At 36.9% G+C, this 15,093-nt stretch overlaps 2 protein-coding genes across 5 annotated transcripts; both read left to right on the forward strand.

Annotated features, from left to right (window-relative positions):
• The first annotated feature begins 246 nt into the window (after positions 1-246).
• On the forward strand, positions 247-4,286 carry LOC148293433 (uncharacterized). Its single transcript, XM_088255607.1, has 4 exons — positions 247-513; positions 719-806; positions 1,118-1,226; positions 3,177-4,286. Exons 1-4 carry the CDS (start codon positions 285-287, stop codon positions 4,101-4,103), a joined length of 1,353 nt encoding a protein of 450 aa, XP_088111733.1. The 5' UTR covers positions 247-284; the 3' UTR covers positions 4,104-4,286.
• A 1,345-nt stretch (positions 4,287-5,631) lies between these two features.
• On the forward strand, positions 5,632-9,173 carry AS2 (Lateral organ boundaries (LOB) domain family protein). Of its 4 annotated transcripts, XR_015836322.1 has the most exons (4): positions 5,632-5,883; positions 6,296-6,462; positions 7,349-8,167; positions 9,003-9,173. XR_015836322.1 is itself a non-coding variant. In XM_088254179.1 (3 exons), the coding sequence occupies exon 3, from the start codon at positions 7,365-7,367 to the stop codon at positions 8,109-8,111; it is 747 nt and encodes a 248-aa protein (XP_088110305.1). In that variant the 5' UTR covers positions 5,632-5,883; positions 6,296-6,462; positions 7,349-7,364; the 3' UTR covers positions 8,112-8,428. The 4 variants fall into 4 exon arrangements, 1 of the variants encoding a protein (XP_088110305.1); XR_015836323.1 differs by lacking the exon at positions 6,296-6,462; XM_088254179.1 differs by lacking the exon at positions 9,003-9,173 and having other exon boundaries at positions 7,349-8,428.
• The last annotated feature ends 5,920 nt before the right edge of the window (positions 9,174-15,093 follow it).

Consider the following 15,093-nt stretch of genomic DNA (forward strand, 5'->3'; position numbering starts at 1 on the left):
AAGTATGTTAATATTGTGTGTCCAAATAGCATTACTCATTTTTCTATTTCTAAATAATAATAATAAGCAAATTTGGTTGCGTCGCGTTGTGTGGACTTGGACTTTGAAACTGCCGGCTAAGTTTCCACGTGGCAATTCATCCTTCCTTTTGCCTATGTCCTAGTCCACTCTATATATGTTTTGCCTCCTCCTGGATCGCTCTGAGATATATAAATATATTATATATAGAGCCTGACTGATCAGCCTAATTAGCAAAGAGCAAAATACCCGCCGGCCATACGTATATGTCTATGATGAACAATATTAATGGTGATGGTGATGGTGCTGCTGCTGCTGCTACAAATGCAAGGGGTACTGGTAGCAAGAGAGTCCCCGGGATGCCATTGATCAGCGGACGGAACAAGGACAGAGATCATGAAGATCTTATTCTATTCCAGGAGTTGCACAAACGCCAAAAAGAACGAAATATTCTCAGCCTCCTCCAACCTGTTTCTGATGAGTTTGAGCCCACTGGTATATATACTCTTATTATTTATTTACCTCTTTTATCATCATACTCTAATAATATTATTATTAATTGCTTGCTGCACCTTAATTTTCTAAATGCCCTAAATTTATTTCTTCACCTCATACTGACGCAATATATATCTTCAATTTTGTGTTTGATTTATTCACTATAGCTGCTGCTTCTTGATCATATATATCTATCCAACCGCAGGAAATTATCAGCTCTACAGAACTGCAGCTGCCCAGAAAGGATCTGGATTTGAATTTCTTGCTGAAAACGACAAGAACGATTATGATTGGTAAACTGCCTACCCGCTTACCCTTGTCTCATCACCTAATTGTTGTCAACATATAATTTTAATTCATAGTTCATATTTTTTGGAGGGTAATAAGGGTTTATATACATATTTTTTTAGTGTTCACAGTTAGGTACTTTGTTTTTTATTCTAGTTTCTTAAATAAAGAGATCTTATCAAATTGATTAATTAAAGAGAGAAAGGAGACAATCCAAAGTTTTTAAGTTTTATTTACCAAACAAATGCTAATTATAAACTAGCAAGTTTACTGAGCTATCTAATAGTAGCTAATAATCATTTGTATATGCATCAAGGTTGAAAACACCGCCCGCCACTCCTCTTTTTCCATCTCTAGAAATGGACACAAATGGCCACGAACTCGTCATTCAAAGGGAAATACCAATCCTCCAGCCTCTTTCACGGGTATGTATACTAAATATATATATATATATATATCTGCAATGTTCTTTGGAATTATATCCTATATTATCCTCAAAAAGTCAAAGTAGCCCACCTTAACCACAATATATATATAAACAAAAACGCTCAATATTGCATAAATTGGTTTATAGTGGCTTTGTTTTGTAGAAAGCAATGGAGAGATAGATATTAGTTCTCTTAACCTAGAATTTTAATCTTGTTTATGAAATTACATTATAACATGACAAACAAATTTCAAAAACAAATAAATCAAAAGACAAACCCACACGATTCAAATATTATACATAATTTGAACTCTATGTAATTACCTATAGGATGACTAAGAATGCCTAGCGGGAGGGTGAATAGGTCAATTTAAAATTATAATCAATAAATAAAAATAAACTTTAGTAGCAAAATTGATATGGCTTATCAATCCTAAAAAGTGCAGAGTATAAAATAAAGGAACACGCAGATAATTATTTTACGTGGTAAAATCCCACATCTTGGGAAAATCCACGAGACTCCTCAGTCTAAAACAAATCCACTATAGAACAATGATTACAAGAAGAACTCACACACTTATCCTAGACACATTCTAGATAATGTTTACCGACTTCTTTGTAACTCAACTTTTGTCACTATGTGATCTTTCGACACTCCCTATGTTGAACGTAATACTGGTCACGATTACTTCAAGCTCGCCGGAGTTCTTCCAACTCTCCTTATGTTGAATTTGATACTGGTCACGATCGATTCAAACTCACCTTAGAAAAACACCACAACAGTCTTGGTGCTATCAGCTGTATGAGTCACCGAACATCCAAATGAATGCAATATGAATGATAAAAGTGTGATAAATCAGCAAGTAAACATGGAACACTTAATGATTTATCTCAAATAAAACTCAGCTTTCCAAAGTTTATGGATTGAAAATATGATCATGAAAGCTCTTAAAACATAAAGAAGACAAAGGTCTTATTTTATAGACTTTTTCTTTACAAGAAAGAAAACACGTTGAAAATCAAATATCCAATTTCTAGGGCTTGACAGAAAATCACGAAAGTATCTTTTCTATTCTAAAGATTGGTCACATGTAGTCCAACCAATAGGGAAGGAGATATTTAAGAAAGGAAGATTTTAATCAATCGCAATATCAAATGAATCTTTATTTGCCTAGTCAACTATTAAGGGTATATTGACTCCTTGATATTGAAATAAGATTGAAACATGATTTCCAAGCAACCAAAAAGTAATAGAAAATCAAAGGGATGTTAAAACAAGAAGTAGGAGAATCAAATTGATTTGATTTGGGCCAAAATTGCCTAAAAAGAAAACACTCCTAAATAAACTTCAATTCACTTTTTAAAATAGTAAATTAATACAACGTGATTGAATCATCCTTTAAAATAATCCCCTAATATACGTGCATGATAATGACATCACTTATCCTTGAATCAATAAATGTCTTTCATGTGTCAAGCCACAAGTGTGTGTTTTGAGGATTGCTAAGTTGCATCAATCTTGCCAATGTCAATTATGTCCTTAGACTCTATCAAAGCACATTTACAACCTATGCTAGAGTTTATGCTAGTGTCTAAGAAATGCCAACACAAATTTCGTACTAACACTCTATCATGGGTCTGTCGACTGGTCACCGGTTTTTCACCAACCAGTCAGAATGTACAGTTTCTTCTCCCTTTAGACTGTATCAGTCATGTAGTACAGAACCTTGAAATCTTGACTATCAACAGAATCCTAGCGGTTACCATTAACATCCGACCGATGGCTCTTATACAAATAATGTTAATACTTTTTGGTCGATCTTGGGTGTATTATACTTTTCATTGATTGGTATACCGTATACTTAGTATATATGGTCCCGTATCCTGAGTCATATATTCATTATTTGCATTAACTAATGAAAGGAATTGAACGAGAGCATTAAACCAGTTTGCAGGTGGCAATTGCAACTCAGAGGCAGTTGAGCGAAGAAATGGCCATGGGAGGCCAAAACAGAAAATCCCCGTCATGATCCCAAGCCAAAGACGAAGTTGCAGCACAGTATCATCGAACGTTAACGCCCAAACAAAAAACAGTAGCAAAGCAAGAGCAAGAGCGGTACCAGCAGTAGTTAATCATCATCTCAACCAGAAAGCAGCCGTTGAGTCTGACGGTGACCTCACAAGATTTAAAAGGTCAGCAAATAATAATAATAATAATATGGTCAATGAAAGTAATAAGGCCAATAATATCGACCAAAAAGATGGAAGCCGTAGTAGTACTAGTGGTGCAGCTGCTGCAGATTTGGTTTCGTCGAGCAGGGCCATGGAGGAAGGAGTGAAAATGGTATATTTAAAAGCAAAGCCAACAACAGGTAGTAGCACAAGCACTAGAAGAGGTGGAGTCTCCATTGTGTCATCGTCGACTCAAATTGCGGCTGGCTTTTGTAACGAAAAACCTCCTCCTAATCTGAGGACAGAACAACGCTCGACATCTGCTAGCACCACACGGGGACGGGGTCGAGCCAGCGCGTCGACGCACCAGATACAGAAAGCAGCTGATGATCATCAACCTGCCGCAAAACCATTACCAAGGAGACAATCATGCTCACCAAGCGTCTCTAGGGGTCGGAAAGTAGTGGAGGTGCAGGAGGAGGCTACTACTACTAGTCTAAAAGGAAGAATTCAATTTCAAACAGGAAACGGAACCCAAGTTTTGGGAAGTAGAATGGTGCAGAGAGTGATGAATGCTAGAAAATCAGTTACTCGTGAATGTCATCATGAAGAAAAAGATCATAAAAAACCCAACTCACGGTTTCCCATTCGTGAAAGCTCTGGTTTTGGAAGAATTTTGCATGGCATGGCACTGCCTAATTAATTTAAGAGACTACATTAATTATATTTATATATATATATATATAGCTCTCAAACATAAGGTACGTACGTGTATACGAACATATATATGCTTCTTTCTTTCATTTTTCTTTTGGCAATTGAGTTATAATCCTATTTGTATTTTTGCTTTATTCAATCTTTTAATTAAAAGATGGAATTTAAGTAACATTGCGACTGAAAGAAGCAGAGAATCCCAGAGCACCACTTCAAAGCGAGGATGTATTTTGTTTTCTTTGTTTTTTTAGCCAGAAGAAGCGATATGATATTATTCCAAGTAAAAAAGTACAAGTGGTAATGGAAATTTGAAACTCAAATCTTGTTTATTTTATTTGCGGAAAGCTCAAAATGATTTAAACATGCATCCTGCATATTTACAAAATTGCACTTTAAATTCAAATTGGACCAAGCCATGGCTATTCCAAGCTCATCATCAACTTTCTAAATTCTAAATTGTCTTACACATATAACTTTTGTAGTGAAAAAATCCATTTTCATTTATTTGTTTTGTTTTTCTTCATCATTATTGTTGTTTCGTAACGTTTAACAAAACAGACACAAAATCTAGGATGCAATTGATTGGGTGAGTGATTTAGCCGCATTGAATACTTTCGTTGACCAATATACATGTTTTGAACATTAAAATCTGTGTATCAATTAGGGTGATAAAGTGGGTAATTTGAATACTGCAACTTAAAAAAGAAATAATTATTAATTTGAATATCTGCAATTAAACTAGAATGTTAGACATATAGGAAGGAAGGGTAGTCCCAGACTCCAACTTGTAGCTACCGTACATACTGGGGATGAGAAGATGGGTCATGTCACTACCCACATCACAGACTCCAATTTCTGAAATTAAAATGAGATGGGATGGGAGGTCGGGAAGAGACTTTCATGCAATGAGGGTAACAGTTTTTGTTATTCCCAATTAATAATATAATGATACATGAGATAATGTTTCCACAGGTAATTGTGTTATTGATAGGGGATAACAAAATAGTACCATCCCCGTTATAAGAAGATTTTTTTCAGAATCGGGAGGGAGAGATAAATCATAAATATCCTTCCCTTCCCTTTAATTAATTAGTTAATTAGTTAATGTTATATATATTAAATGAATAATGCTAGTTATAAGCATACCACATTATGTACCACATCTCTAATAGAGATAATATACCCTCCTCAACCTCAATGTCAAGGTCAAGGCCCTCAACCAAATTGCCTTTTTTCTATCACTATTCGACCGCCCACTCGCACCCACCACTATATCTCTCTCTCTCCCTCAACGTACGGTACGCACGTAGTGAAGTCATGTACGAGTCATTTCCTTAGCCTTAGGACTGCCTTGTGTGATCATCATCTTTATATGCTTATTCCGTGCCATTTGTTTTTCCGGCGAACAATTAGAAGCCATCCCTAAGAGAAAGAGTGCCAAATTAAAAAGAAGACGACATTTGCATGAAGCCTCTTAGATATATAAAATAGGTATCCTCCACCGCTTCCTTCTCCTCAAAAGTAGCTCAGCTCAGAAGAAAAACAGAAAAAGAAAAAACCAGATAGTTGAAACAGAGAAGAAGACAGAAGAAGAAATAAACATCCATCAGTCATCAGTGGAGGAGATTCAAGAGATGAGAATTATATATATATGTTATAGTAACTTCGAAGGCTTCGTGTTGATGTTCCATATTCATAAGTCTACTAGCTAGTAAAACTTTCATCAAGAAAATAAAAAGGTTTGACCGAAGAAATTGAGGCCACCACAGGTACTCTCTCTCTCTCTCTCCTCCCATTTGTCATCTTTTAAAATTTCAGCTAGCATAAATAGTATGATTATTCTTTTTGCTAAACTTTGAGGACAATATATATAAAGGAAGAAGAATACAAGAGAAGTGGCTCTCTCTCATCAAAGTTCCTCCCCTCCCCCCACATAGTCAGAGAGAGAGTCATTGAGTCAGACTCCTCTTAATTCTTATTCTTTTTTCATTCTTGCTCCCAGGAGGACCCATCCCATGGCCAGCCTTTGTTTTTTCCTTTTCATTTTTAATACTACTTTTTGCTTTTTTAGACATTATTTATTTATTTATTTGATAAGCTTATTATTATTACTATCATCCCAAGAAAGTCTTGAATTAATTAAAACTAAGTAGTCCCGTTTGATATAATAAATCTTTGCAGAGACAGAAAAATGAAGTAATACATCTATCTATCTATATCTTTAGTATGAAAGTCAAGCAAGATCTGCTTCCAAAGCTTTCATCGAAAACAGTGAGATAGATAGAGAGCCCTTTTTTCCTTGAACTCCTTCCTTCACGAGATCCAATCTCTCAAGCTCAAACCCACGGGTAAATCACCTTTCTTTTTAATTTAAATATTATTATACAAACTACTTTATGCTTCCTCCCTCTCCTTCCTCATCATCAAGGTTCAAAATCAAAACCCTACCCACCCACGACCCAGCCCGCAAATTATCTATTTTTCTCTCCTCCATCCCTCTCCTCTCTCTAGCTAATAGCTATCATCATCAAGTCAACAGATACTTGCACCGCTGCCGCTTAGGGTTTCTGGGTAACTAGAACTACACTAGAAAATACTAGTTATATGTATGATATTCATGTATATATATGCTCATTACTCACTGTATATTAATTCTTTATATCTAACTTGCCTTTTACAGCAGTAAGCCAGATCTCTTATACTTGAGTCAAAACGAAAAAGATTTTGTTTTGATTTTTTCTTTCAGAAAAAAAGTATTAGGAAAGAATAGCTGGCACCAGATCCTGCAGCAGGGCATATGTCAATGTTTTCTTACTCTGTTTTCACTTTCTCCTTCCGCCATACCAATTTCGGATGAACTCGCGCAAATTTCGATTATTTCCAACTTTGATTTTATTATTTTTTATTTTTAGAATTGATTAATGTAATTCATAGAGAAATTCCAACTTTGATTGATCGTTGCTGCCTTTAGTATCCTGATCCAAATTATGCCATTATGGCCAAGCGGCTGCCATAGATTTCGGATTTCGTCCTCCTAACCCAAATTTGTTTCTTTGTGTATACTTGTTCTCTACTTGGTTCTATTCAAGAATCTTTAATTATTTTCCTACAAGTACGTTTCTTCCTTTTTTATTGTCAAAAGTAGACTCATTTGTTCTTGAGTGCAAGAATTCAAAATCAATATTAATAAGGCCCGGGACATTCATTAGTTAATTAATTAATTAATCGTTGCAGAGGAGGAAGAGGTGGAATGATGGCATCATCGTCGTCGTCGTCTTCGAATTCGCCATGCGCGGCGTGCAAATTCCTGCGACGCAAGTGCCAACCAGAGTGTGTATTTGCACCCTACTTCCCACCGGACCAGCCGCAGAAGTTTGCAAACGTTCACAAAGTGTTCGGGGCGAGCAACGTCACCAAATTGCTTAACGAGTTGCACCCCCACCAGCGTGAGGACGCCGTCAACTCTCTTGCCTACGAGGCTGACATGCGCCTCCGCGATCCCGTCTACGGCTGCGTTGGAGTCATCTCTCTCCTCCAACACCAACTCCGCCAGCTTCAGATGGATCTTACCTGTGCCAAATCCGAACTCTCCAAATATCAGAACCTGCAGCACGGCCTCACTGCCAGCCACGGTCTCATAGCCGCCGCCGCCGCTGCTGCCGCTGCCCACACCCACCACCCCCTTCATTTACAGTCCTCCTCCTCCGCCTTACACAACAATAACAACAACAACTTGGGGATGGGAATCAATCTCATTTCAGGCGGCGGCGGAGGCCGAGACCACTACCCCCACCAGTTTTTCCCTAGAGATCGAGACCATCAACATCAGCAACAGATGATGATCAGGAGTTTTGATGCCGGAAACAGCTACGATGCAAGCCTTTTGGCCATGAACGTCTCCGCCGCCGCGGGTGGCATTCATGGCCAACTCACTCATCAGTTCCAGCAACCTAGGGCTGCTGCTGGCGACGATCGCCGAACCATTGATCCCTCTTAATTAGGATTTTCTCCATCATTTCCTTACTTTCAACAACTTCCATCGAATTAATTAAGGTATGCCCTATTACATTTACAAATTATATGTGCGTTGTCTGTCATTTTCATTTTCATATCCATCGATGGATCATTTTTCTCCTTCTTCTTTTCGTTGTTTTTGTTGTTATTTCCGCTCTTGACTTGAGGCCACAAAATAGATATCTATTAAGTGGCGTTAATTGGTTCTGTTCTGTATGATCAATTTTGTACAATTAGGGTTTCATTGAAATCTGCCAATCAGGCCAATTGCTGATCATAATTAGTTATAAGGTTTTCAATGATATTAATTGTATAGGGTTTGTATGCAAAATTTAAATACTCAAGTTCAAGTTTCTCACATGAAAATTATCAATAAAATAATCCAAGTTAATAGCATTATAGTAAGCGCATCCGAAAAAACTCCAACTTAATTATAAAGAAAAGGAACAAGACACAAATCCCACTGTTGAGTGTTGACCAAAATGACTGCCTAAAAAAAGTACTCGTATCAATTCTTTCTTCTTCTTTTTTAACAAATAATAAACATGAAAAAATAAACTTGTTACTGAAAACGAATAAACGCAACAGTTGGAGGTTGGGATTGTAATATAGCACTCAGTGTCCTGCCTGACTCTCAGATTTTTCTATGGAATAAGCATTATGCCTTACACTGCGCACGGTTGTATGACCATCTCAATTCATGCAATTGTAAAAATATGACAACATTTTTTCATTAAAAATTTCTCTCTCTGGGTCTGGGGGATTGATCCTAATTAGCGAATTGTATAATTATTTTTTGCTTTGTAAATCATAATTCCACAAATTCATGATTTAGTAACCGTTTCCTATCAATTTGGTTTGATATGCAATGCAGGTATCAAATCTCAAGGAACAATTGGAGAGATTTCAAGAGCCAAAAGAAACAGTGATGTGTATGTGTGTGTGTGTGTGTGTGTGAGAGAGAGAGAGAGAGAGAGAGAGAGGGTTTACAGTTTATTCTGATTAGTTATATCTAGTTCATTTATGCCTCTTTGAATTAGTTTCACACATATCTCAACTATATATCTTTTCATGCACAATATTGCGACCCTAACTCTTCTAAGGAGAACAAGAAAAACCGAAAAATAAAAATAAAAAAGAGAAAAGAATTTTTCCACAAAACTGTGCTTGATCTTGCAGTACTCTCACAGTAACACCACCAGTTGGTCGGATTTGTCCTCTTAGGCAGCTGGCACGGTGGGTCTAGATTTGTTTCTACCCTTTTGCACTCTTGTCTCAACAATAAAAAGTATGTTTGCAGTCGAAAGCATCCCATATATTTTATATATATCGTTGTGATTTTTCTTTATAGATAGTTATTTTACATGCACAAGGAAGGACGGGACTCTAATTAAATTTGCTTCCCTGGTTAGGGTTTTTTTTTGGTACATTGGGAGGAAAGACAACTTTGGGGTTTCGATCTTGGGTGCCAAGCAAGGCGGGAAGGGGGAGGGCTAACCCACATGACCCTAACTGTTTATTAGATATTTATACAGGGTTAGAAAATAAAAAACTTAATTAAGGTCTCTTCTTCTTCTAACAAAGTGGAGAGAAATAACAAAAAGTTAGTTGATTTCCTTCCCCTAATTACACAAAATATGGATATGCATCAACATTTGATAAATCAATTCACATTTACTGTTTTTTTGTTGTTGAATTAATTGACATATAATGAGCCAGAGTGCAGTACATGAAGCTTTGGTGATCGTACCATTTGAATTTCTACAATTAGCTTATAAGAAAAATTCTGTCAGAAATTGGGTCTACTGCTCAAAGGTATTTGTAGGCTCCAAGTATAATTGATATGACCACTTGCATTCCAACAAATTTTGCAACAGCTAGCGACTTCCTTTTTTCAAAAAATTTATATATTTATAATCTGATTGTTTGGAACTTTGGACAGACGCAGCAAAAAGAATAATTTAAGCAGCAACCAGCAACCAGCAACCAGCATACTGCCTTTCGAAATATATAGAGATAGTAAATGCATGGGTTAAATTAGTTTGAATGTCGTGGACACTGTCAAGTATAAATAAAGCATTTTCCGAACAAAGGGACAAGACAACGGAATAAGACAAAAATACTGGCTGATAGGTGGATGAGAAATTAAGGCAACCCTCAAGAGTTACCCTTTTTTCTCTCTCTCTGCCAGAAACATGAAAGGCCATTCCAGAAAAGATGTCATGACCATTTACTACTGTCACTTTAATGAAAAAAAAACTCAAAATCCGATGCACAAGAGAGAGAGAGAGAGAGAGAGAGAGAGAGAGAGAGAGAGAGAGAGCAAGTAGGAGGAGGAGGAGACAGAGAGGGAGATAGACATGAATTTAATCGAAGTTAATAGCAGATGAGATGAGATACTTACATTCACTCATACCAGCTAGCTGGTCTATCTTTAATTTGATAGGTGGTCAGTGTAAGACTACTCAGTATGTGTAAAATGAAAGAGGATCCCAATTTCTTCCTTAGGTTGGTTGGTCGTTCAATTCAAAATCAAAACAAGGTCAATTCAAATCTCTAACAAAAGTCAAATCAAAATGAAAAAAAAAAATTTATTTGCATGACAATGATGACGTTAGTGTAATGATCGCTTTGCTTTTAAATGCATTCGCCAGTGTCTCTCGCGTACCCATCAGCCATCAGGCAGGGTACTACAAATGCTGACGCATGCTATGTTCTCATTGCATGGCATGGCATGGCATGTCGAATTAATACATACATGCATTCATTCATTCATCATGCATAAGCATATAAGCCCCTGTACAGAGTACATGTATTAAGCAAGTGGGCAACATTGTCATTGAAGAAGAGATGCGCGAATATGCAAGTATATATGTCCACACACATATGTATATGTGGACATATATACTTGCATATTCGCGTATCATATATGATATATTCATTCCTCTTTCAATTAAGAGTTCATATATCTCTTTTTTAATTTTGGATTTTGATTGCTTTTCTTGTTTGATTGTTTGATTGTCTGTGTATTTCTTTTTAAAACTTGAGTTCTTTCTTATATCAATAAGGTTTGAAAGGAGATGTTCCGACACAACCAAAGCACGTCTTGTGGTTGTTGTGGAGGCAAAGCAAATAATCAGTGAATAAAATGGAAACAAAGAAACCATAAAAGTGTCTCCTCGTGGGTGGGTGTGTGTGTGTGTTTTTTGGGGGGTAATATTAGCATTTATTTTCGTGTTGTCCCTCTGCGCAGTGGACTACCCCACAAGGCAGGCACAAGGGGATCACATACAAATCCCCCATTTACTACTCAATAAGGCCCGCCCTTTTGCATTGCATTTATTGGATAGTGCCAGCACGACACTAGCATATAGCTTAGCTTAGCTTTGCTATACTCTCTCTCTCTCTCTCTCTCACCGTAGTCAGGCATGCAAGCAGAGAGCATGAATATGAGATATGACTAATCCTCAGCACAGCAAAGCATCATCACTACTCAGATCAGTATTATTCCAGAGTCTGGCTGGCCCTTGACTATTCTCTCTCTCCATTGTGTTTGAGGAATGTTAGATATCTTTTCTTTGGGGTGTCACGTATATCTAATTCACAACAAAAAAATGTGTATTTGTTCAACAACCACACATTGTCAAAATTTTATCCGTATTTTGCTAAAAAAATCGATCCTTATTTAACAACCACACATTATCTAACCAATTCTCTCTCGATATGTTCCTCAAAAAATCCGATTCGTGCGGATTCTTCCCCCAACTAAAGAAGAGATCTTGGAGGAATTGCCAAATATGAAATTGAGCACAATTTTGCATTGCACACTTGTTTCTCAAGAAAAGATGGGAAACATGCCCAATTTCATTTTACATAATGTATTTGAATATAAAGTAACACATTAAATATATGAATTTATGTATGAATAAAATATACATGACACAAACTAAATGGAAAAAAAAAAGTAATTAAAAAAAAGCCTATTTGAGAAAACTCTAAGGAAAGAAACCCTAGTTGCCACCTCCTTTGGGCAGGGGCGAACGCACAGAGGGACAATAAGGGGCAGGTGACCCCATGTCAGCTGGAAAGGTAGCTATGGAGATCTCAGATGACCCTATGGCTGGCTGGTGTGCGACCCCAAAGGTGCCCACCAGATGTTTGATGAAAGGTTTGAAAGACCTTGCGACTCTGCTGCTGCGTACAGCACACGCGAGGTCTTTTATTTTTAAATCGCCTGGCCAAAACGACGTCATTTTGGTCTAGGTGCATTCAATTTTTTTTTTTTAATGACCTAGCTTCAAAACAACGTTGTTTTGAGCCAGCTTTAAAATAAAATTAAAAAAACAAAGAACAGAACCCACCCATTTTTTTCACATTCACGCAGGTCTTAAATATGCTGATCTTTATATCAATTTGTTCATATATTACAACTGTACAAGCCCGTTTGTTACACCTTCTTAGCTTGGATTGGACTGGACAAATTTTTATCCCTTGTTTGTTTTCACTTGGTTCTAGTATTAAGTGGGACTGTTAATACTAGCCCCACCAAAAACACCTCCTTAGGTGTTCCTATTGAGACCTGCGTGGAAAGGGAGGACAAGACAGTCCCGAGCCCTTCGCTAGCATTCTTTTCCTTATCGCACCTCTCCACCCAAGCGCAAGACACCAGCCACAACCACCGAGCACCCAAGTAGCCAAGAGCCAACAGACCCGTCGAACCCGCAGCAACCACCAAGAGCCAACAGACCCACCCACCATAGATGCTTTCTCTCTCCTCCAGCCACAACCCAGATATTCGCCAGATCCTTCATAGCCACTACATCATTATTCCCAATTAGCCATAACCCAGTTGAAATTCAAAGAAAAAAACATCACACAAACCCATTGCATCATTGATGTGCCCCTCTTCCTCAAGTTCTTTTCTCTACTTCTCTCTGCAAATCCAAAAAGACAATTGCAAAACAGAATAGGAACATAAATGATTTCAAAAATAGAATTAATAAATAAAGAGAAAATTAAACATAAGAAGAGGATAAGAGAGACAATGGAGAAGAATAAGATGAAAGAGAGGGGGGAGCTGAAAGAAACTGAACAATATTTATAATTTTCATTTTTTTAAAAGTTATATATATTTATTAATATATATATTTATTTTTATTTATTTATTTTTATTTATTTATTTTTAGGTTAAAATTTCTAATTAAAATAATTATTTTTTAGTTCGACACTGCACCAAACGTAGGTCAGTACTTAATCCAGCTTAAGCCAATCCGAACTAATCCAAGACAGTCCCAAGATTTAGTCTAATCTATGACAGTCTGCCGTACCAAACGACCCCTACTAGTACAAACACCCCTTTCACTTGCCCAGCCAGACTCACCCCCCCTCATTAACCCCCAAAATGAATATTTATTATTGATAGTGTTTTCATTAATTGAGTTTTCATTAATTGATTAATGCTTGTGTTTTGATTAATTGATTAGGGCTTTGTGTTTTCATTACTTTATTATGGGCTTTTTTTATATTTGATTAGGGTCTTGTGCTTAGGTTTTTTTTATACATGTTTTGTGTTTTGATTAGTTGATTAGGAATGAAAATGCTATTGTTTAATTTTTCAATGTTATTTTTGTTTTAAAAGAAAATTCGAAACATTTACACTATGACTCCATATTTTAAGAATCCTGGATCCACCACTGCTTTTGGGGATTGGCAGCCTTCCTCCATTCCCCCTCCCCTCTCCTCTCCTTATACCATCTCTCCTCTTCTTGGGTCCCTTTCCCCCCTTTTTTTGCTTTGTTATTTTGTTTTGTGGAGTGGAAATAGCCACCGTGAAATGTTGTCATTGCCTTGATAGTTGTCGTCTTTTCACTACACAAGAATTTGGCTCCAGTTATCAGCCTTCAACATGGGTTTGGAGCTACAATGCTGGGAAGATATTGGGTTGCGTCGGGTTTGGGTTTAGCCGATACTACACTATGAGTTTAGCTTTTATGGCGTTATGACTCTTTTCGGGTTGTACGGGAGGATGTGGAGTAGCGATCGTTAGGTGTTTACTGTTTTTTATTTTTTCTTTATGATACTTTTTTGTTTCTTTTAAGCTTTCGGCTTTCTATATGGATTTGTCGATTCTGCCATTGCGAGACATATTTGTATAGTAGGTTTAAGTAGGCATGCTTTTGGTTGTTTGATCGTATATTTTAATTACTTTGTGGGTTGTTCGTGATTCTCCCTAAATCAATTAAACTTGTTGTTACGTTTAGTTCATGGAGAAGATTTATTCATACTTGACACCATAATAGCTTTGTACTTGTTTTGTTCCTCTTATCAATAAAATACTAATACTCTTTTTTAATAAATAAATAAAAAACACACAAACACACGAACTGAATGGTGAAAGCAAGAAGGGAAAGACAACAAAGGAAAGCAGCTAACATTCCTCTTACAATTTTACTGCATCATTTTTTTATGACTTGCAATTTTTGCAATTTACAGCTTCCCTTTCCCCTGTTGGAATCTGCCCTCCACACGGTTTCCAATAATTATATTAGATGGTTCCATTACAAAAAGGATAGATGATAGAGAAAGAAAAGATAACAACGTTTCAGTACGTACGCAGCAACACCTGTTACATCCTCTTTTTCTTCCCCTTTTCCTTAAATACCTACCTTTTGTCCCCTCCAAACTTCATATATTCCACACACGCTCCAAAAACTCAGAACCTCACCCACTCGATCTTCGCACTCGTCCTTCTAATCAAAGAAAAGAAAACATTAGGGCCGATTTAATAATTATTTCAATTTTAATTTTTAGTTTTTTTTAAAACTAGAATATAGAGGAAAATGAGAGTGAGAATGAGAATGAGAATGAGGATGAGATTGAGAAAGAGGAGGCTAAAAGTCACTTTTGGTTCCTTTAGTTTGGCACTTCAACCACTTTTGACCCTGTAGTTTCAATTCCGTCAATTT

Source organism: Prunus avium, chromosome 6, assembly GCF_965620075.1.
Source record: "Prunus avium chromosome 6, drPruAviu1.hap1.1, whole genome shotgun sequence".
Taxonomy (NCBI): Eukaryota; Viridiplantae; Streptophyta; class Magnoliopsida; order Rosales; family Rosaceae; genus Prunus; species Prunus avium.

Excerpts from the sequence above, each read along its gene's own strand:
- LOC148293433 (XM_088255607.1), top strand. The coding sequence starts at position 285 with ATGTCTATGATGAACAATATTAATGGTGATGGTGATGGTGCTGCTGCT. Across the intron at positions 514-718 it reads TGATGAGTTTGAGCCCACTG|GAAATTATCAGCTCTACAGA; the intron begins GTATATATACTC and ends ATCCAACCGCAG. Across the intron at positions 1,227-3,176 it reads TCCTCCAGCCTCTTTCACGG|TTTGCAGGTGGCAATTGCAA; the intron begins GTATGTATACTA and ends GCATTAAACCAG.
- AS2 (XM_088254179.1), top strand. The coding sequence starts at position 7,365 with ATGATGGCATCATCGTCGTCGTCGTCTTCGAATTCGCCATGCGCGGCG.